Source organism: Drosophila gunungcola, unplaced genomic scaffold, assembly GCF_025200985.1.
Source record: "Drosophila gunungcola strain Sukarami unplaced genomic scaffold, Dgunungcola_SK_2 000103F, whole genome shotgun sequence".
In the NCBI taxonomy this organism is placed as follows: Eukaryota; Metazoa; Arthropoda; class Insecta; order Diptera; family Drosophilidae; genus Drosophila; species Drosophila gunungcola.
The window spans coordinates 65,312-88,900 of NW_026453265.1; the positions used below are offsets into that span (position 1 = coordinate 65,312).

General features: G+C 35.1%; 1 protein-coding gene across 3 annotated transcripts in view; it reads right to left on the reverse strand.

Moving 5' to 3' along the window:
* Positions 1-15,851: 15,851 nt before the first annotated feature.
* LOC128265222 (carbonic anhydrase-related protein 10) overlaps positions 15,852-23,589 on the reverse strand; it is an 86,503-nt gene continuing 78,765 nt past the window's right edge. For 2 of the 3 annotated variants that reach the window (XM_053001095.1, XM_053001097.1), the window contains 4 exons: positions 21,524-21,619; positions 20,840-21,061; positions 17,510-17,693; positions 15,854-16,786 (listed from right to left, as the gene is read on the reverse strand). In XM_053001095.1, coding sequence (XP_052857055.1) covers positions 16,764-16,786; positions 17,510-17,693; positions 20,840-21,061; positions 21,524-21,619 — 525 coding nt within the window. In that variant the 3' untranslated portion in view covers positions 15,854-16,763. Of the gene's footprint in view, positions 16,787-17,509; positions 17,694-20,839; positions 21,062-21,523; positions 21,620-23,589 lie in introns of all 3 variants that reach the window. The other variant, XM_053001098.1, reaches the window with a different exon arrangement.

Below are 23,589 nucleotides of genomic sequence, written 5' to 3' on the forward strand. Positions count from 1 at the left end.
GGTAAGTTATAAAAAAAATTAATGTATTTACCACACAGACAAGAAAAGAAAATATTTTGTGTTGATCTTAAAATTTAGAAATGCAGATTTTATTATGGCTTACCACACATACAAAATTTATATCTTTTATCTTTTAATATACAATATATAAAGGGCCAACCATATAGGTCATAAGTTGGCTTAATATTCTAACATCCCAAAAAGCTAACAATAAACATTTTTTAAAATTAACTTGCTTATGATAACAGCTTACAAAAATGTAAAAAAAAAAAAAATATTAAGAAACTTAGGCTATTCTTTCTACTAAAATGTATTTTAACTAATTTCTTTTGACTTAATAAGGTTTTAAAAATCAATTTTAGAGTTCCTTAAAAATTCACTTTTCATTATACTACAGTAAATAATTTTTTTTTTAATTTAAGAAAGTTATCCATACATCCCCGTTCATCTGCCATTGGCAATAAAAATATAAATCTTGATATCTGAATATTTTTTTAAATATTTTGTACAATATTATATCTATGAGAAATGTGAATTTTATATCTCAATTGTTTTATTTATATTATTAGCTTCACGAAAACATAAACAACACAACAGTTCTTCCTATCTTTATTTTATTGCTTTTTCCAAAAGCCAGAAACAACTTTTTTTTTTTTTGCGTGACTGTAAGTTTATTAATTATTTGTTATATATTTTTCACGCTACCATCGCTATTGGTGCAGCAAGCTTAACTTGTTTATGGCCTCTTAGCTCCATTTCCTGTGTCAATTTGCGTATGACTGAGTGGCTTGGGGATACTGGATACTGGATACAGGTTAGCAGGGCAGCTAGCAGAGGTCATAATCAAATTTTATGGCAAACACTTGAACACCAAATGAGTGGAACAGGAAACGAGGGACAAAAAGCTAGAAGCTTGAAGCTAGAAGCGAAAGTTGAGGGAGACAAGTGAGTTTGGACTTTGCATACTTTGTGGCATCGAAGCGATTGCCAATTGCATAAAAGCCAATTTGCCATGGCTGCAAAATAGCTGCAAGTGGCAATTTATTAACACATTCAACACAAGCACACACACACACACACACACACACACACACACACACAGACAGAGATGCAGTACACCGATACAAAGGATTGTTGCATCAATTGCAAGATGGCAACGCAGCTCGATCGAAACAATTTTACCTGAGAATGGAAAATGAAAAATAGAGAATGGAGAACGTAGAACTTCTCCAGGTGGCAGGCAGCATGTGCCAGGTTTTTCCAATCCCCCCCCTCTCAGTTTTCCCTACCACCCGCCCCCCTTCTGTATCCACCATTATTATAAACGCACACAAAATGAGCTATGCAACTCAGACGTGGCTGCTTTTTGCAACTTCTTCACTTGCTACCTGGCAACCCCGGGTCCGCAGACGGGTTAAGCGGCCACCAGGGGGGTTAAAGGCGGGGGCGTGGCACACGAGACGACCGGCCGCCCCGTCAGTATGAAATAAGCAAAACTAATATTTCAGCGCCATAAATCATAAAAAGAAATAGGAATTGCTGCAGCCAACGGACTACTCCTCGATGGAATCATGGGTGTTGGGGCTAAAAGGGGGGCTGAAATGGAACCATAACGCTGCAAAAGAGGGCGGGGCCCCTCACCTGAAATCCGTTGAAGAGGCACCAAAGTCACACTGTGGGTCTAGGTCACTTCAAAATGTCCCAACACAATTTTGAATATTTATAACAAAGCCCTGAAAATGTGTTAAATTTAAAACCTCTTTCCCTAATAATTTCAAAATAAAATTAAAACAAACAATTTAAAAATGTATTCTTTTTTAAAATATAAAACATTTTTCTACATTTTCTACAATTAAAAAAAATTTTAAAAACAAACAAAATAGAAATTCATTCTTATTTATTTATTTTTATTTGTCAGATTATTTTAGCTATCTTCTACTATAAGTTCCTATATCAAAATAATAACAAATAAAATATGTATGAAACATTAAACAAATAGTATTAATTATACCTAGATATATTTAATGCTGGTAAAACCATTTTAAAACAAAACTGAAAACTAATTTCGATAATCTATATTGTTGTCTATATAATGTAAATTACAAATCAATAATGCATATATGTATACAGATAAAAAGAAGCCACTAAAACCTAAATATATTAAACTACTTGACTAAGCCATTGAAATTAAGATATTCCAATTAATAAACATTTTTTTTACCTCTTGGCATTCCCTACAAATAAATTCCAATAATAATTAAGTCAATTTTATATAGACAGAATCAATAAGGCTCACAGCACATAAAACAAATGGCTTATTAATAAAAGCAATAATTAGTGGCTTTTAAGGACTTCCTTTAAAATCTATTTGAGTCCCCTCCACTTACACTTATTGTAGGTCCTTTGAAACGCAGTTCCTCTGTCGAGTGTCCACTGTACCCCGTTTTACACGCAGTTTGGCGAGCCTGGACCTTTCCTTTGCTCGACTTCTGCCCCTCGGCAATGCAGGTGGGCGTGGCACAGGGGGAGGGGGGCAACCGGGTCACTTGTTCATTGTCATAAGTGCAGTTTACATTCAATCTAAACACTCACCACTGCCCCACCTCCATTTCCACATGGTTCAATCGATTTCTATCTGGCAGCGCATAAATCGCTTGCCACATGCCCCTGGTCGGTCGGTCGCCTTAACCCATAGGCGGGCCCACCGTATCGAAACGACTGCACCCCGAACGCCGAACACCCAACATGGGCATAAATCGTGGCGGAATCTGGCCATATATATGTATATGGTAGCAACGGGGTGCAAGGTGGCCGGGCTGTGAGGAAATTGTATTTGTGGTAAAATTTAATACCAGAGTCTCAAGAGCTACGAATATTACTATACGTATGAAGAGAGAAAGTCATGTTTTATGGGGTCATTTAAACGTATTACTCCAATAAATTGTCATTTTCCTTTTGCTTTTAAATGGCATTTTAAACTTAGCACTTAATTACTTTAATTATCTTTATTTATATCAAGGCAAAAATATAAATTGTACAAATATTTTAAAAGACAAAATGGAAAATAAGGAAAAAACAATAATAATCATAGTTCTTAGACATTATCATTATTAGTTAAATTGAACTTTGCAATAATTTAATACAATGTATATATATCACAAAAAATGCGTGAACCTATATAAAATATTTAAAAACAAAAAGTTATTGATTTAACAATATCAACAAAAATTTTTTTTTATTTTTAATAGTTTTTTTCGCAGAGCTTAATTTGGCAGAAAAAATTTACAAATATTAAAAAAAAATGTCTTATCAATAAATTTGTTGTTTAATGTATTAAGTGATGATTGTTTACACGTTTAATTTGAAGTTATTTTTTTGACTTAACTATTTACTTTTGGAAAAGAAAAGAAATTTTGACAAGCAATGTTTTAAATCTTTAAGCTGGGTTTTCAAAATGTTTGCATGCGTATATTCCTGTTTTTTGGGTGTTTGGCAATTCAGTCAGTCGTTTAGTGGTTAGTTTAACAGTCTGCCATGCAGTTGGCCCTACTGGGAATATATCAGCACTTGGTCCAATCCGCTTCACGGATGTGCAGAAGCACCTGACCCCGTTGACCGACCCCCCTTTTACCGACGGACTTACCGCCACTGATTAGCCGGGAACGTGACCGATTGGCTGAGTGGGTGGCATGGGCTGGAGCAGTGCTGCCAGCATAGCCTATTTTAGGCTAGATCTATTAGCTTATACTATAGTCATAAACCTGGCATTACCTAAAAATGTCCATAAAGTCATAATATTTAAATAAGTACACTCAATAGAGAGCAACGATAATCCTGTGATAATTTTAATGCTCTTATGTTTGATATCAATGAGCTGCACTTGTATCTGTTTCCTTTATATAGTATATATGTACATGAGGGTGAACCAAATATGTTTGAAAATTTTTATTTTAATTTAAATCCGCTTATAGGGTGCGCTTTGATACAATTAAAGAGAAAAATAAATTTGTTGAAAAAGAAATGTGTTTTATTTTGGTTGGTCTGCGCTTTGGTTGCAAAATATATCACTCATACGTACTATTGCTTGGTGGCGTAGACTTGGGTGGAAAAAAATGTTCAACTCAATTTTAAAAATGCTTAATTGCTCTACATATTTGCACTTCAATTCATTTCATTTAGAAATGGTAAAGACAATTGTTTGCAAACAATTCGGACTGGCTTACGTGTCGGATGAGTAATTTTATGGCAACTTCGAGACCATTAAGCCTTAAATAAAATTGTTTAGTTTTCGAATACATTTTATGTGAATAAAAACCTATTGTATACAATGGTTAGAGTAAGGCTTTATGCGTTTGACCACCCAAATGTGCATATCTACTCCTTTTGTTGAATGGATGTTTGTTTTTTATATTAGTGTATAAATCTATATCTTAGCATATATATAAAACAAGTTAAGCTCTACAAATTCATTTTTTTTATATTTTTCTCCATTTTGATATAGCTTGATTTCGACAATTATTTTTAGTTTCTAGCCTATTTCGGATTATTTTTAGGCAGAGCACAACGATTGGCACCACTGGTTTGGATTTGGACATGCATAAGTATAAATTCCAGCAGCCCGAGGCAATGACTTCTGGCCACCGCACTAGCAGCCGTTGTATTTGGCATTATTTACTGCTGGTAGTAGGTCCCAGGGGCAGGACCCAAAAATGGCAAACAGCAAATGGCAGCACCCGTGACCCCTGACCCGCTGACCCCTGACCCGTAACCTATAGCCCGCAGTCCGTAACCCAAAATTCGAGTCCCAATGTCCGAGATTTGCATATTTTGATGATACATGGCACTCGCGCTCCGCTGATGCTACCTAAAAAGTGGGCGGTGCAAGGCATGGCACAGTATACTGTATACCGTGTACTGTATACACCCTGAATTTATGCAAAAGTGCGCGGCCCAAAAAACGCGCGAAAATTCAAAACGCGCGGTTTTCGGTCTGCATATTTTAATTTCCTCTTTTGTTTGGCCCCCAAATTGTTGTTGTTTCCTATGTTTTTTTTTTTGTTTAGTGCTGTTGCTTTTGGTTTTGTCCACTTCCGGCTGCAGCTGCTGGCCATTAACATCCGGCTTCCGAGGCAGGACTCGGATTTGGATTCGGATTCAGGTTCAGATTCAGTTTCTGGTTCTGGTTCTAGTTGCCACCTGGCTGGCACCTGAGTTCGATCGGTTTGTTGATTCGCCACCGCCACCGCCACCTCCACCCACGTTCCAATCCGCAATCCCCAGTTTTCATATTTCCAATTTGCCGGCCACGCGTTTGACAGCCCTGCGGACCGAAAGCAAAACTGGGGTCCATTTGCTTTGTGGTCTCGGGAAGAAGTGCTCGGTAATCGAAAGTCCGTGTGCTGCTGCTGCAAAGTTGCCAGGCCGCACAAACTAATCAGTCAAGAAACAGCGAAACAGGCCTGCAAATACACGCTAGCCATGGAAAATTGCATATAACAAATTAGTATTTATTTATTTATTTTATTTTTATTTTATTTTGCTAACATAACAATCTTTAACGTATTTTGTTTTGCATTGTCTAACATTAAAATATGTCTATAATAATATAATTAAATAAATTATATAATGAATACGATATTTTAACTGTTTTAATAAATAAAAAAACACGAACTATATATCAAAATTATTTTGTGCTTTTAACGGCTAAATAAGTAGACACATTAGCTTAAATCTTTAAATAAAATTTAAGAGTTTCATGTAACACCTTTTAAAATCTTAAAATTGCTTTGTATATTTTTAGATTTGAGCTAAAGAAAACTAATTTTCTTAAAGTTTAAAAGTGAAATTCCAAACTCACAAGCTGTCTTAATAAATGTTTAGCTAAAAATTCAAAATAAAATTCAAAACTGAGAAGCTACGTTTTCTAAATTGATTTGTGTAGATTTAGATTAAGATTAGATTTAACTACCTTATTTAGCTGAAATTTCTAAATGAAATTCAAAACTCACAAAATTGTGAGTTACCTTTTTTAGAGAAGAAAATGTAGATTTTAGCTAGCATTTGAAATGAAATTTAACAAATCTTGAAATAGCTTTGTGGGTTTTATATTTAAGCATGAATACAAATCAAAGCTCACATATTTATTTATTAATGTTATACACATAATATTGCTGTTTTGCTGTAACTTAGCTAAACCAAATTGACTCTTTTGTGAGCTTAAACATGATATTAGACACATCTCCTTTGACAGAATGGTTGAGCAAATTCGGTAATCCGATCCAAGTGCATCCAGTAGTTTGGCTCCTCCGAAACTTTTCCGCTTTTCCACTTTTCCGCTGGCCAACGATTCGAGTTTCGATTTGATTCTGTGGCGCTTTTTAGTATCGAAATTGAAAATGCAGCTGGACGGTTTGTGTTAGTGTTTGTATTAGTGTTTGTGTTTGTGTTAGTGTTTGTTTTTCCGGGGGGCATTTCTTTTTGGCTCCTTTTGTTTTGCATGTGTAATCCGATTGCAGGCGAGGAAAAGTGAAATGTCTGGGAACGTCATCATCAAGCGGAGCTTCTTTTTTCACCGATTTTTGTTTTTTGAATTTTTTTTTGATTTTTTTAGATTTTTATTTGAATTTTTTGTTGGATTTTTGTTTTTTGTTTCTTTTTGGCTTTTATGTTTGCCCGTGAAATTGAAAACGGCAGCCGCAAATTAGAGGGTGAATTCGAGGCGGGGTGAGGGTGGGAAATAATCGATAGGCGGACAAAGAATGGCCATTGAACCCAGCCGGAAAAAATCCGGCAAATCTATTAAAGCCAAGACTTGGGACCTCAAGGACTTAGTAGGCATCGGAAGCGAAAGCTCCCCGTTTGTTTAACAAATTTGCCGCTCTCCATTAACACGCCTGTTTTCGCTGTCGCATTCTGGGGGCTAAAAAAACAACAAAAAAAAACAAAAATAACGGAGGAGGAAGTTGCGCACCAGAGCCAGGATATCCGGCATTTATTTCGCTACTCCCTGTCGCTTTTCCTCACCGTTTTTATGCCTTGATAAGACGGCCAAACACACAGCCTCCCCACAGACAAAAAAAAAACATATGCCAGCAAATTCAAATGGGAAATGAAAGAGATTTTTATCGTCTCGCAGGCACTCGGCAGCATAACGCATAAAGTCGGCCAACACGAAAATCCATTTTATCATCTTATTATTATATTTATTTATTTTCCTGTCGGCCCGCCCGCCTTTTGTGCAAAGCAAACTATTAAATAAAATGTTGTTTGTTGTTTGCTGTTTGGCCTGTGCTCATCGTTTTTGATTACACAACGGAGTCCAGGGATTTCCTTAGCCCAGTTGGATCATTTTCGAGATCATTCAGGGTTATGAATTATGCTATACGATTCTGCAATTTTTGTAATCTAATCTATAATAATCTATTCTATAATAAATAAATATTTGCGCTTTTTTATATAATCTAAAAAATCAATAAATAAATATTTCCTTAAAGTTTAAGGACAATTGGGATTTTCGGATTTTTGAACTCAAAAATAAATAAATACATATATACACTCCAAAATATATATTATAACATTTTAAGAAGAAATGGAATTATTAGATTTTGTGATCTTAATAATTAATAAATATATGCTCTTAAATATATGTTCTGAAAATTAGAAGACATATGGGATTATTTGATTGGTGACCTCAAAAAAAAAAAAATAAATAGTTACGCTTATAAATATATTTTGAAAGCTTAAAGACAAATTGTATTTTTCAAATTCTGACCTCAAAAATATAAGTCTCAGTTGTGATTCCATATCTCCACGAAGTAAACACTTACTTACCTTTTTCCTCTTTCTTGACAGCAACTTTCCAGGGCATTTAAACGTGTCCTTTCTTTTTGCCAATATCATTTTTAATTTGAGCCTCTTATGAGAAGGACAAAAGCGTAGCATTATTGTTGTTTGGTGGGCGTGGCGGAAATTATTATTTTTTTTTGCACGGGACATCGTGTGCCACGCCCCCGCATCGCCATTATCCTGCGCCCCTTGGTCCTTTTGTCGTTAAAGGTGAAGGCTTTCGGAAATAAGTAATTGTTGTGCTGTTACAGGTAATTTCCTCCCGTGCCAAAGATTAGCCCCCGAGCAGAGAGAAAATAGAAGGAAACGTTTCTATATATACTCGTATATTTGTTGTCCTCATATACACAGATATATATAATATATATATATAGTTTTACTGACGTATGTATATAATAATTATGTATATAATTTGTGGCCTGCATTCTTTTTACACATGTCGGTATGGTATGTAGCACTATATTCGAGGGATTTCAACACACAACAATGGGGCAAGCTGATTTTAGCTATATAGTAATATTTTGCTTTCCTTTTTTTTTACACTCTATAGTACACACTTGGTGTTCGCCTTGGTTTTGCTACTTAATTCGTTAAACATACAAAGCAGTTAGTTGGTTTCACTATGTGATGAATATATGCTATATTCGTATATGTTTAATTACGCTATATGCACTATATATAGGATTATTCGGTGGAGTTGCTGTTGCTCCAAAAAAATGTACATGTCTACGCCGCTAAGTGAACTCTTAATTCATTATTTATTTATTCATTATTGTTTGTGTATAAACCTTACAGAGAGTGTGTGCTTTTCTGCCTAGTTACATTGGGATATCGGCAAGTTCGATAGGTTATCATTGGTAATTGGGTGCTTGACCCAAATTTATCATTTTCCGGCTCGTTTGTGTGTGCGTGTGTGTGTATTTGGTTTATTTCGAGGTTTACTATATAGGCAAACAAGAAATCAACTGAATTTGGCCAACAATCAGCGAATTGTGAGCACAGTTCGGGTCAAATTTGTTTGTGCGAATTAAACAATTTTTGCCAAATTGAAATCCAAAATTGTGCTCCCCTCTTCGCACTTCACTTTCGGAAGTCTATTATTTATTTACGTGTGAAATGGAAGCCAAACTCTTCACTTCGCACACTTTTCGGTTGGCCCCCCTTTTTGCTGATCCTTGGCATACAAGGTACACAAAACATAAATGGCTTTGGAAACGAAAAATTACTTATTTATTTGAAAAATATATATAAAAACGATACAATTTATAAAAACGTTTAATTTCATTTTTCCCAAATTATTTAAAATGCGCCATTATTTTAAATATATTTAGTTATCTAAATTAAATAGTTAAGCGGCATGATTAAAAAATTATTAATTTAATTATTGAAAACAAAGCTTTATTTATGTATAAGTTAAGCATTCTTACTATATGAAGTATATTGTTTTAAATGTATTACTTTTACTACTTTATATTTTAAGTGATACGAAAAATTTTAATATAAGTGCTGCTCCATTGATAAACATATGTTTTAATTTGTATTGAAAAGAATAAGAATATTCTTACATTCGTAAGAATACGAATACAAACTAAATGTGAACATAAATACGAATTTAAATATCAATATATAAAACTTAAATCTAAAGTATATTATTTTTAATATATTAATTTTGCAACTTGAGTTTTCAAAAGATACAACATAAAAGCTGCAGGCACTTACATATATTTAAATTGTTTTTTATTTTAATAATTTTGGCAGTCTAGTTCAAAATGGATTAATTATATTATTGAAAACAGCACGTTGAAATTTAAATTAAAAAAAAACGAACTTAAATATAAATTTAAATTTGTTTCAATTATTTGTTATATTTTATATTTATTATATAACTTTTGCAACTTAAATTCTTAGCCAACATTGGTGTTTTATTTTTAGCTGTGTGGGCCAAATATTTGATTTGGCAATCAGGCGCAAATACAACAAATTTGCCACAAGAGTGGGTGTTAGATGATGGGTGGTGTTGCTGAGTGGGTGTGGTTCTTCCTGGTCAATTGCCTTGTCCAGTTCCTGTGTCAAATGCATGTCACACACACACACACACACACACGGGCAAAGTGTGAAATGAAAACACGGCAGCAACCGAAACGCGCTACAAAATGTTAATTTGCAGTGACATTGGCGGGGTGGCGATGCGGTGGGTGGTGGTTGAAATGGGAGGCAAATGGTGATGTTGGGACTGCGGCAGGTGCCTCACTTGACCACAAGGCTGCAGCTTTGTGCACTACAGGCATTAACAAACAACAACATTTGCAATCAGTCGGAGGCAGCAGCAACAACAACGCCGACAACAACAACAACAACAACAGCAACAGCAACAGCAACAACACGACTTGATGATGACGATGACGAGCAACCGCTAACACCAACCGAGCTGCAACCGAATGACCAATGAGCCAACCACTGCCCACACACACCCCCACACACCCTCACACACACATATGTACATGGATAGATGATGAAACAGATAGACAGGCAGACAGAGAGGGAAAGATATGGAGAGTTGGCCATGTATCAGAGCAAGCTTATCGCTCGTTATGCCCTCTAAAAATCACAAAAAAGGAGTATGAACTGGAGAAAGTCACAAATATTTAACAGTTTTAAAACATTTTAAGCTAGTAACAGAGCTTAATATTTTTAAAGGACAGAAGCAAAAAAAAACTAGGCATATCTACAACAAGCCAAAACAACGCATTGAAAAATCGGTTTTTGTATCGATACTCTGGAAGTATTATTCAAAGGATCTTTGAATTCGTGACTATATTTCTAATCAAATTCACAGCTAAAAATGTTTCCATTTTTCAAATTTTTGAAAAAAATGATGATGAACCCCCTAACCGAAAATTGGCCATGAAATTAATTTTTCAAAATATCGATTTTTAAAAATCGATTTTTGCATCAAAACAAAATTGATGTTTCTAAACCGATTGTGGATGGGTAGTATGGGTTGCAAGCTGTACAAAACAATCACTCTTATAGCTATAAGTCTAATGTTGGCCAAGTTACAACAAAAGACTTCTTGAGATTTTTTTTTTGACAATTTCCAAAAACCCAAAAAAACACATTCAAATTCGGTTTTTGTATCAAAACCCTGGGAAGTAATAGTCAAAGGATAGAATGTCATACATTGCTGAATTCGTCACTAAATTGTCAATCAAACGGCATTCACAGTTACAAATTTGTCCGTTTTTTCAAATTTTCGCAAAAAAATTATGATGTACCCCCTTATCAAAAATGCGAAAAATGGCCATAAAATTAAGTTTTCAGAAATTTTCAAAATCGACCACGGATGAATAGAATAGGTCTTCAGCTACAAAAAACGGTAAGTTTTGGCCAAGTTACGATAAAAAGATTCTTGAAAATATCCACTTTTGTTTAAAAACCCTGGGAAGTAATGGTCAAAAGTTGGAATGCCATACAGGGTTGAATTCGTCTTTAAATTTCCAATTGAATGGCATTTACAGCTAAAAATGTTCGTTTTTGGTAATTTTTATAAAAATATTGTGAAGAAATATATTCTTTGACAGCCAACAAGGATTAATAGTTTAGGTGCTGAGGTGAATAAAACATTCTTATTTCGGTGATGTTTCAATAACCAATAAGACTTGCTAATCAAATTCAAAACAATTAATCAGTAAATAATCACTTTAAATAAAATGTTCATATATCACATTTTGAAGCTTTTGGGAAGTACATACTAATGGGGTTGGGTTATAGGGTATCGCATGGTGCCATCACTGTTTGCGGCGAATGCCTCTGGCTGTTGCTGTCGCTGGGTCAATGTTGATGCTGATAAGTAGCAAAACATGAGGTCGCCTGTAATTATGCGAGTGTTGCAAGTTAATTGCAATTGTGTGCAACTGACGGTAGCGAGATTAATTAAATTCATCCCATGCACGGCACGGCACGGCACTCTCCGATTGCAATTGCAGTTGCCAGCAACATGCTCGTGTTGGCTGCCATCAGTCAATGCCAGGACAAGGCAATGGGGACAGTCAATCTGTTTATTTGCTTACCCAGCGATGCCCCTTTTAACCCCCCAATGCCCCAATGCCCCAATGCCCCCCGATGGCCCTTAGCACCCCCTAACACCCCCTCACGCACATGGCATTGTTTAAAGTTTACTAATTTCATGCATATTGCTGGGCGCATTTGTGTTAGTTAAGTGATTTATTGTCGCAAAATTGTCATTATTAAAAATTAATGATGTCATAATTAAGTGTGTTGCTGCCGTGCATGTTGCTGCTGTGCAGTTGCTGTTGCTGCTGTTGCTGTTGCTGCTGTGCTATGCGTTTTATTGTGAAATGATTTACATGCCGTCACGGCCGAAGGGGCGGAACATTAGCTGCTCCGGACATTTTAGCAGCGCAAATTTATGAACTGCAAACAACAAATATGCTCGATTCAATTTAATTTCCATAATTTAATTAGTCTTGTGTGGACAGCGGCGATATACGCATAGGGGGTTATGGCTATGGTTGTGTTATTAAAGGGGGGCCATTTGCATAACCAGTCACCGACCGAGGTAAAGAGGTTTCTTCTTGCTCATCTCCAAGGTTCGGTTCGGGTTTTGAAAACAAGAACGAGAATGAGAACGATGTAAGTCGGAAGCGCTGGGCAACTATGTTTTGTATCTGTGCAATACTTAATTCCCCATGCAGCTTTAATCCGCTGACACTGCAATTTCAAAGCTTTTGATGGCTGCTCATAAAAATATTGCAACATTTTACACATTTTTTGGGCATAGAAAAAAAAAGTCGAATTAGATAATGGGAAAATGGCGAATTCATGAAAATTTCCTTTCACAGACAATGTATGTATTTGAGTAATAGGGAATTCAAAATATTTGTATGATTAAATTAAACACAAAATAAAATATGATAGGGAATTTTCAATATTTTTATGATTACAATTTAAATAAAACTCACAATCAAAAAGCGTAAGGTATTTCAGAAAAATAATAATAATAATAATATGTATCACTTTATACCAGAAATATACATTATTTATAAAATAAAAATATTAAATCATTAAAATTTATATAGAACACAAAATAAATTATTTGTATAATTAATATAAAACAAAAAATATATATAGTAATATTAAGGGGAATTTGAAATATTTTTATTATTAAAATTTAAATCAAAAACACAAAAAGTATTTCAAAATAATATATTGGTTACCCAAATTAAAGCTTTGCTTCAAAAAAATATTACATTATAGATTCAAATTATTGCTTTCATTACATAAATCAATTTAAGTAATTTTTAATCCAAATTAGTTAAATTGTCTTCAATATTTTATAGATAAAAATAAATTACTTTAACTGATTTTGGTTGTTTATTTTTTATATACTTATTAAGCACCTATATTTAATGGACATTGAATGGACATTTTGTTACAGGACAATGCGCAGACGAATTGTCACATATTTTAAAGCTTATTTCCACAGTAAAATAAATGGCAGCGAATTTGTCACTTTTTCAAATTGCAATATTTGCAGGTCTGCTCCGAATGGCTGTCATGATCGATGTTGTCTTTTATCTGGCTCTGGAATAAGCCACCCCCCACCCCCATCCATCAGTCCACAACCCACTACCCACCACCACAACTTCAATGTATTAAAAATAATCACCAAAATGGCCAATAGCCGAAATGGCCAACTGCAATCGCATACAGAATATGCATGTAAATGAAATGATGTAAAAAAATACTCCAGCTTCGTATATATAAATCTTTCCGCCGCAATTTTTATGGCTGCGATAAAATGGAATGAAAAATATGCAACAGCGTGTGGATACCCTTTACAGGGGCATTGAAAATGAATTTATTAAAGAGGCTTAAGCCACTTGTTACCTTAAAAAATGAGTTAATTTTACCTGCATTTTGCAATCACCATACGGAGTCTGCGGCTGTCACTCGCTCACTGACTGCCAATATATATATATGTGTCGGGTTAGCCCCATCTGGCCAGATTCAGTGGTCATGCCACGCCCCCTCTGCCAGCCGCCCCCTTTAGCTGCAACATAACTTCGTGCAGAACTCACCGCAAATCAGTTTGGCCAGAGTTGCACCGCCTCGTCCAAAACCCAAAACCCAAACCCAAACCATTTGATTGATTGAAAGTCAGCCAAAGTTGGAATTGAGTTTGTTGCAAATAAACTGATGGACCGAAGCATGCCCTGGACGGGCTAATTAGGTCACCAGAGTGGATCTTGGGATTGTTACATACCCTGCAAAAAATGTGTCTTAGTAAAAAACCATCATAAAGGTGTGTAAAAGTATTCTAAATGTAGACCAATTTATTAATATTTTAAAATTAAATAGGCCCCCTAAATATATTTTTTAAATTTTGAATTTTTGGTATTTAATGAGAAAGTGTTGAATTGTTTTGTAGATTTTTAAATAAAGCTTTTTCTATAAGCCGGTATCTTAGTCAATAAAAATATACAAATAAATTAGCCTTTTTTAATTTTCTGTATTTTATTAACTTAATTTAAAACCCCTTTTTAAGATTTTAGTTGGTTTTAAATGAGTAAGTTTTGACCTATTTTTTAAGATATTTAAATTAAGCTTATTTCTATATTTAATCAAAAAAAACAATAATAAATTAGCTTTAAAGCCGCATATTCCTCAAGGACCCCCCCCAAAATTGCAGGGTATCAGATGGTGGCAGCAGCTGCCGCTTGATTCGTTCAAATAAATTACACTTGCCATGTATTAATTTAAGTCATAATTTCCCAGTGGCAAATCCCTCGATGCACAAGCCCAAACAAAACAATGAAAAAAACAAAAACAAAAAACAATGCATAAACTGAACAGCAACTAAATGAAACAAAGAGCTTGAAAAGTTTCAGTTGAATGCCGGCTTACACAAAAACAACTGCAAAAATGCCAACTTGTGCAAATAATGCAAATATTTATACAAATTATTATGTGATTTTGCAGGGAGGAAATTTAGAAGGGTCAGATGAAAAAAAAAAAAAAAAAAACTGATATGCCACAGTTCTCAACTATGTGTCCCTGTGCCTCGCGGCGTATACGTAATCATTTTCCTTTCGGCCATTGAAAAGTTGATTTTTATGCTGGCCAAAATTCGCAAACGAAGCGAGAGACAGCCAGCACTTTCGCATTTAAACGTGATTTTAAATAACCGCAACAGATTTTGTGGTTTCATGTTGCATTTGCCGTTCGATAAGCGACAGCCCGACATCCCCCTCCTGAATCAGGGGTGAATGGAGGATGAATGGCGGGTGAACCCTGGTTGAGTTGGTTTCGATAAGGTCCCCGGTTACACAAGCAGTGGATGCTGCGGTCAAGTGCATTTAAAATGCAAAATGCACGCATTTGCGGCAGTGCCTCCACATCGGGATTACCATACGTATTAAAAATGCCCAAATTCATAATTTTAAAATTGCAATTAAATGTGAGAGCATGTTTGTCCCCGGGGAATTTGTTTGACCCAATACAAATTGGTAGTTCATCAAGCTTAAACTGTGAAACAAATATGTATATATACAGCTTGCCTTTTGCTTAATAAAAATTCCATTAAAAATTGTAACCTTGCACTTAACCTTATAGGTTTAAAAATAAAGCCTGATATCATATAATGTTTTTTCAATAGACAACATTAATATAAAAACGTTTAAGTTGGAAGAAATGATATGTTATATGTCAATTTTATTAAAAATTAAGTTATGTATTTAAAAATTAAGTTTAAAAATGTATCTATCCCTTTAACATTATAAGATTAATAATGTTTTTAAATCAACAATGCACATATAAATGTATTTGAGCTGATACAAATTAAATATTTATATTTTTAATTTAAAGCATTTTGCTTTTTTAACCAACAAACTTTTGCTAATTGAAAAATTAGTTTAATAATATACAATTCCGTTAAACATAATAAATATATAAAATAAAGCCTGTTTCTGTAATGTTTTGAATCGACATGATAAATATAATAAACACATTTATGTTTATCTTGTTTTTGGTGAAAAGCAAATATCTATATTTTTAATTTAATGCTAAGAACTAAAAGTGTTAGAATTATACACGCTCATTTAAAGTATTAGACTGAAACTTAAAACCATGAAAAAAAAATGAATCGAATTAACCGGCAATAAATATTTATAGAGTTGTGGTTATTTTTTTCACATCGATGTGCTCATATAGATTAGCACTTGATTATTGTTAATGTTATTAGCTAATTCACACACATACACACAAACTGAGGCCGCTCTATACACATTTTTGGGGGGCATAAACAAACTGTTTTTATATATCCACCGATATGGGCGTGAATTTAAAGTCTGTCCTTTTTTGGGTGGGTTTTTCATAATGCCTCGTATTCTGTATATTATTTTGATATTTTCACCGGCCCAACTTAAATATACAGTATTTTTTTGGTTTTACGAATGGCGTTAATGGTAATGTGGGTAATTATAGTTACTAGTCATCGCTATTGTTATCGTTATTGTACTTACGCTATGCACACACACAAAAAAAAATAACCTCTGATTGATTTTTTTTGGGGGGGAGACAAAAAAATGCACATTTAATGCTAGTTATCGTAATCGTAATCGCTATCCATATTATTTCTTTGTTATTCCTCTGCCTATTTATATGTATATATGTATATGTGTATTTGCGATCGCCAATTTTGGCCACTGCTGCTGCGCTGATTCCAATGAGGTCATGTTCTTTCATGTCCTCCATATTTTCTGCCTTGCAATTTGCTGCATCCTGTCCGTGTCCTTTTCGTGTATATGTATGTTTAGTGGAAGCTCCTGTTGCACGTCGCTCGCTACTTACGTCATACGCTTACGATGCGTTACGCTGCGCCATCACGTCACTGACTTTTAGTTCTGTTTCCAACTGGTCGCTACGAAGGGTCAATAAAAGTAGAAGATTATTGATATAAAAGAATTTAGACAATACTTCAAATTAATGCTCTTAAATATAAGTAAAGGTAAATAAATGAGTTAGATTAAAAGGTAGAATTCATAGCATTCATTCATGATTTGTTGGGTTTATTCCTACAACTTTGTAAAAAACTAGCTAGAAAAAGCTTAACTTTGGAGAAAAACTAGCTACTTTGGCCGGAAACCAGCTAGATATAGCTGAACATTGCACAAAAACTAGCTAGTTTGGCGGAAAATTAGCTAGAAAAAGGATTGATCATTTTTGGTCACATAATTTGATATCAGAAATTTTGTATGTTTGAATGTGCGATGCTTACGACTCTTTTACCTCGCTAGGAGGTGTTTTTGTTTGATTGTACAATGTCTAGATTTTTTTAAATACACCATGTCTCTATTTTTATTTTAAAATGGCTTTGTTTTAGTTTTAGCACATGCTCTGAATTTGTTCTTTAAAATATTACTAGATATATTTAAATGAAGTAGTTCAAATAATGGTATTAAAGTACAAGAAATACAAATTAAACATTATTTAACAATTCCTAATGGTAATAGACGCTGAAAAACAGGTTTATATTTTCATGCTTCCGTTTATATTGTTTATTTTTGTTGCCTTGAAGTTATGTTTTAGGTTCTCAGGATTGATTCTTAAAATATCAAGTCTTGAAATCATTCGCTATACGCACCTTTGTAGTAGACCTCGCGGTACATGGTGGGGCAGGCGGCCTTGCCGTTCGTCTTCGTCGACTTGAAATCAATGTTGGTGCGGATGGGGCGGTGCAGGAGCGGCTGGGGCGGCCGGTAATTGTTGCCCAGGGGCGCCTTCGGGTGGTCGGGACTGCCCTGCATCAAGCGGCGCAGGGCATGCAGCTGCAAACATAAGTCATAAGGTTGTTTACATTAAAATATGTAACCTTATCTAAATTCATTGTTCAGTTGTTTAAATAAAATACATGAAACATGTTTTTAAATCAACTATATTAGGTCCTGCAACATGGCTTTCAAGATTCATCAAATTAATAATTACTCATACGTCACGTGTGCTGCCATGTCAAATAACAAATTGCCTACACTGCGTATGAGTAATATACTTTAAGAGTAGTTTGTGGGCATGCAACTACTTAGTTTTGTTCAGTTTTTCATTAAAACAAAAAAAACAAAGCATTAATATAAATGTTTAACTTAAAATCAAACATAAAAAAATGTATAGACTTAGTTTTCCATTAGTTCTGCTACTTTTCCCTCAAAAAGGTAAGGGACTTTCGGTATTCATTCTTGTTGCATTCCCTTAAGGGTAATTACAAATTGTGTAGTGCCCACCGCCATACTTTGTACATCCTCGAGGCACGGAAGTAGATCAACAATGGCTCGACAATAAGCCAATCCATCGATGTACTATAGATAAGCCGGAGGGCCCATCCATCCATTCATCCATCCATCCATCCATCCGCTTACAGTTAGTCTGTGAAGCCTTTAACGTGCATAATTATAAACTTTTCCGCACACACAACTCTCAACACTCAACACAACACAACATCCATCGATCCGCACTTTGCGAAAAATCAAGCTTGACACAAATTGCAAATCCTAAAAATAAGCACTCGTTGAACAAAAAACAAACTCGAAAATATGAAACCGCAAAGGATACAAACACACACACACACATACACATACAGTAAAAAGTATCGATGAGACGACAGCAATAACAACAACATAAACAACAACAACGAGTCAATAACACTTAATCTACACAATCTGTTTATCAATTGACTTCCGTCAAAATCGCTTTTCACGACAACCATGGCCGTGCTGATGTTGATTGAGGAGAGCGGGGGCTTCAGAGGGTTAAGGATTCAATGGGTGGCAAGTAGGAGTGCCCGTTCAAGTGTGAATTAAGTAGGACATACGTGTGTGTGTGTGTGTGCTTGTCCCAAAAGTATGCAACACTAAATGGCACTCAAGGATTAAAGGCCCCGCTTCCGACTCGATTGTGGTTTTAAAATAAAGATTTTAAGCCAAAAACATATGATGGTCTTAGCCAGAATTTAAAACAAAAATTAAGAGACACTCAACTGGGAATATATGTTGAAAGTGGACTAAAGTGGCCAATAGTCAGCAAATGGAATATTTCACTGATTTTCTTTGCACACTAACTTTAAATTTTATATTTTGGATTGATACAAATCACTAGAGGCTGAAAGTCTCTCGAAAAAGTGTATAGAAGTATTATTTAAATAAATTTAAAGAAATATATTTAACTAAAATAATATATACAACAATTTATATGACTATTAACCTAGGGAATATTTAAGAGTAAAAAGTATTAAAGTGCCTAAATTTAAAAAAGAAATAAGGATATATTGATTAAAAAATACACCAAAAGTTATATGACTATAAAACTATACTCAATTTAGAAATTCTACAATTATATCTAGAGATTTCAAGTGTTTTAAAAAAGTTTATTTAAGTCAAGGTAAAAATAACTGAGTTGTCTTTATTTACTTATATTATTATTATTTATTTTAATTATAGTTTTTAGCTTGCAGCTTTTAGGAGTGATTTTAAACCTCTAGAAATGACAGTGAGTTTAAATCATTTCCTAGAAAAACACATTGTTAAAAGCCATTTGAATGCAGTGACTCAGTTTGAAAACCCTTAACCCTTTGGTCGCCCATCGTCTTCCCTTTTGCCCTTCCGGTCGTGACAGAGCGCACGTTAATGGGTTAATTGCAATTTTTAGCTCATGTCGCGCAGCTTCCTGTGCTTCCAGTCCCCACATTTCACCCCCCCCTTTTTGCTGGTCCGCTGGTGTTACTTAAATTTGGTAAATTATGTTTTGCAAGCAAGGTGCTGTCTGCTGTCTCTCTCTCTCTCTCTCTCTCTCTCTCTCTCTCTCTCTCTCTCTTCCTCTCTCGCCATCTCTTTCTGCCGCTCCTTTGCCGTCTCTTTCCCTCACTGGGTATGCAGTAAATTACGTTGCCGGCAGAATCGTGGACCGGAGTCCTCCACGGCTGCCACAAGTTGTAATCATGTGCCCATGGGTGCCATTGAGCTTGTTGAAGTTTTTATGAGTCTGCCTGCTGCAGTCGCGTATGCATGTGTATGTATGTGTATGTATGTGTATTATGTGTATGTGTCCCCTACATTGTTTACACGTATGCCGCTGGCCACTATTCAACCGCTCCAGAAAAACCAAACCAAGCAACCTATAGGTATGGGTTCAAACCCAACCCCCCACATCGCTGGCGTCTTTATTACAGCGCTGCACTTAATAAACATTTGTGTTAAATTTTTTTCTCCCTCTGTTTCTGCTCCTCGCCTTTTCCTTTGAGTTATGGACACTATCCACTTTGTTGCTCCTCCAGCAGCAACTCAATTTAAAACTTAAATGAAATTAGCTAATAAAACAGAAGGAGCAGCGGACTACGGACTACGAACATCCGAGCACTGTATACTAATTAACAAACATTAAGGTGCTCATCGCTCAAAATGTTTCCTATTTTTCTTTTTTTTTTTTGGGGTCGGTGGGGGGGCCACTTGATGAATTTGGTTGGAAAAAATGAAAATTACTTACTGACTTTAACTTTGTGCTGGGATTAGTCAACGACCAAATTTATTACAAACAAAATAGTTATTTCGGTTAATAAAAATAAATGCTAACGGTTGAACTGAACTCTACACAATCCTAAAAGTAAACCAAAGACTTCATTGCTCAAGCATAAAATTCAGCCAAAAATATAGAAAGTATTGTACTTTTAAAAAGTGTTTAACTAAATAGTGTTAAAGCATTGTTTAAAATTTTTTTGGATTCCTTTGGGAAATTTTTTTTTAAATTTGAAATTTAAAATTTTTTTAGCATACTTTTGGGCTGCAGTTAGTTTTAAATCTAAATAAAAAAACACTAGCAACATTAAATTTAAACCCATATTTCATATTTCTACTTTAATAATAATATCGTTTTTAGCATGGTAGTGAAATGTTTTTTTTTTTAGATTTTCAGATAATGTTTTACGAACCTGTTGCTTTGTAATGTAGATGGGCTTATTGAGCACCACCCAAGTGACTGTTTCGTGGCAGGCCGGCGCCGTTGTCGATCCATCGTAAGTCATGTAGTGATCCGTATCCGGCAGTAGTCCGCGAATGGAGAGTCGCTTCACAAAGGCCTCGTCGCCGCCATAGCGAATGCGCTCCAGCTGATCGGTGAGCATGCGCAGCTCCGGGTTCGAAAGGTCACCAAGCTATAGAAAAACATTCATATTTAGATATCCATTTATTTAGAAAATAATTTAATGAATTTTATTCAAATTAAAAATTCCTAAAATTAAGTTATCTTTTTAAGCAGTCTTTAAAATCTTTAAAAAACTATTTTGTAAGGATAATTATCTATGGTTTGGCTCAAAATAAACAGAAACAATAGTGTTTTTTTTTTAAATTTCATTCAACACGAATTAAAAATCTAAAAAACTATTATTTGAACTCAAATTAAATGGAAACAATTGTAGTTTGAATCAAGAGATGATTTTTTTAATTTCATTTGAAAATTACTAGATTCAAGTTTCCTTTTCAAATAGAAACAAAAAAATACCTAATAGACATTTAGAATTCGTTCCTATAGGTAATAGCACTCATAAGTTCATGATAAAAGTCGTTGAATTATCGTATTTATAATTGCTTTTTGTATGCCGTTGGGGATTACGCACCTGCAGCAGAATGGAGACGCCCACAATGCCTTGGGCGCGATTGAGGGCATCTGAAAAATTTGCATACAGCTGGGAATTGTAGCCGAATATTTGTATCTGCGAAAAGAAAAGGGGAAATTGAGAGATATGGTTAAGGTCTGGAGTATTTCTCTTGTTTTCACTGTCTTTTTTTGGGGCTGCTGCCTTCGTTCTTTATTTCTTGTGTGTGTGTGTGTGCTGTGGCCAAAACTTTATTCTTGCTCAATTTAAGCCCAAATGCATACAGAAGCGGTGACAACCAACAACCAACAAGGGGTCAACGAAAGCTTCCGCCTTGTGTTGCATAAATTGCCCCCAAAATAATCCCAACTATCAACAAAATGCGCACAAATCCAAGCACAAACACTAAAACACGTGGACAAACTAAAACACAAACACACACCTACATTTATATAGAAGATCAGGCAACAAAACTGGCAAATATTTTGCTTTTAGCCAAGACACCAAAAGGGCCAAGAATCTACACTTCCCCCACTTTCTCCTTTCTCCTCACACGAACACAACCACACACATATATGCATTTGCACTTTTGTTTCATGTCGACAACAAAACGCCTACAGTTGAAGAACAGACAAAAGAGTGTGAGAAAGAGAGAGAGAGAGAGAGAGAGAGAGAGAGGGAGAGCGGAGAAAGCAGAATGGGGGAAGAAGGGGTCGACAACACAAAACGAATCCTTAAGCAACTGCTCGAAGCGAGGGTTGCCCAAAGCATTTATCGGTTATCGAGAAAGCTTCTTTATAACAAATGTTATCGATAAAACTTGAAAAATAATCAATAATCAATAATAATGCATTTTATTATATTCATTAGTTTTAATTACAAGTGTTATTGTGAAAACTTTAAAACTGTAAAATTAAGGATGTAAGTTTTGTTATTATTTGTTTCTGAATAAAGAATTATGAATACGTTTAATCATTATGCTTGTTGTTTGTAGCGCTAAAAAGATTTATATATTAAAAAATATATTTAAAAATGTGGTATAAATACCTAGATTTAAACTATTGGGAATAAAACATTTTGTAAATAAAAATGAGTAACAAATTAATACTACGCAAGTAACAAAATAAACTTATGTGGTTTAAAAATAAGGCCAAAGACTAATGATTCTTAAAAGTACAAGGGTTATATTATTTAGTATTGAATTAAAACGTATACTATTAAACTGTCTGTAGTTTATTTTCTAGACACTAACTAAACTTTCAGTTTTATTTTTTGGTGTACTTACTTTGGTGAGTATAATTTATTAAAATTATATTACTTTTAAATTTTGGCAATCTCTTGGAATATTTTGTACTTAAAATTTCTTTGAGTTTACTTTTTAAGCATCTCCTGCCATTGTTTGAGTGCTTGTGTTCCATGTGTACATGGATTTTCGGTGGGATTTGGGTCTGGGATATGTTTGTTTCTCCGCCTCTGTGTGTGATTCTCAGTGTGTGTGAGTGTGTGTGTGTGTTTGAGTGTTAGTGTGTGTGTGAGGGAGGACCTGTAGGTGTGAGTGCATTCGCTGGTTGACCAGACCAAACCAGACGCACCGAACGGAAGGAAATGCTGCAGACAATAGTGAAAATAATAATAATAATAATAATAATAATTGCAGAGAGAGCATACTGATGGGCAGTGTGGGCGTGGTCGTAGGCGCTGGCCAGTTAATAGTAGTGTAGGCCCCGCCCCCCTTCTGCCCTCTTCTGCCCTTCTCCGCCAGGACTTGCCACATGTCCTGTGCCGACTTTTAACTCTTATTTTTGCCCTGGGAATTGCACGGTCCAAAGGAGAATGGCTGGTGAAATGAGCAAGGAGCCGGGCTGAAATGATGGGCGGTGGGGCGTGCATTTAAATATTAAAAAACTACATGCTGCAATTTTAATGTGTGCCCAGCAAGGCAAATAAAAATTAAATTAAATTAAAATTTCCCAAAGTTCCTTTTCCCCGAGTGTTTGGTGAAGTTGCAATTGCCAGAGCAGCGCAAAGTGGGCGGCAAAGTGGGAGGGGCAAAATGGCAACGCAACTAATGCAAATACAGCAGAAGT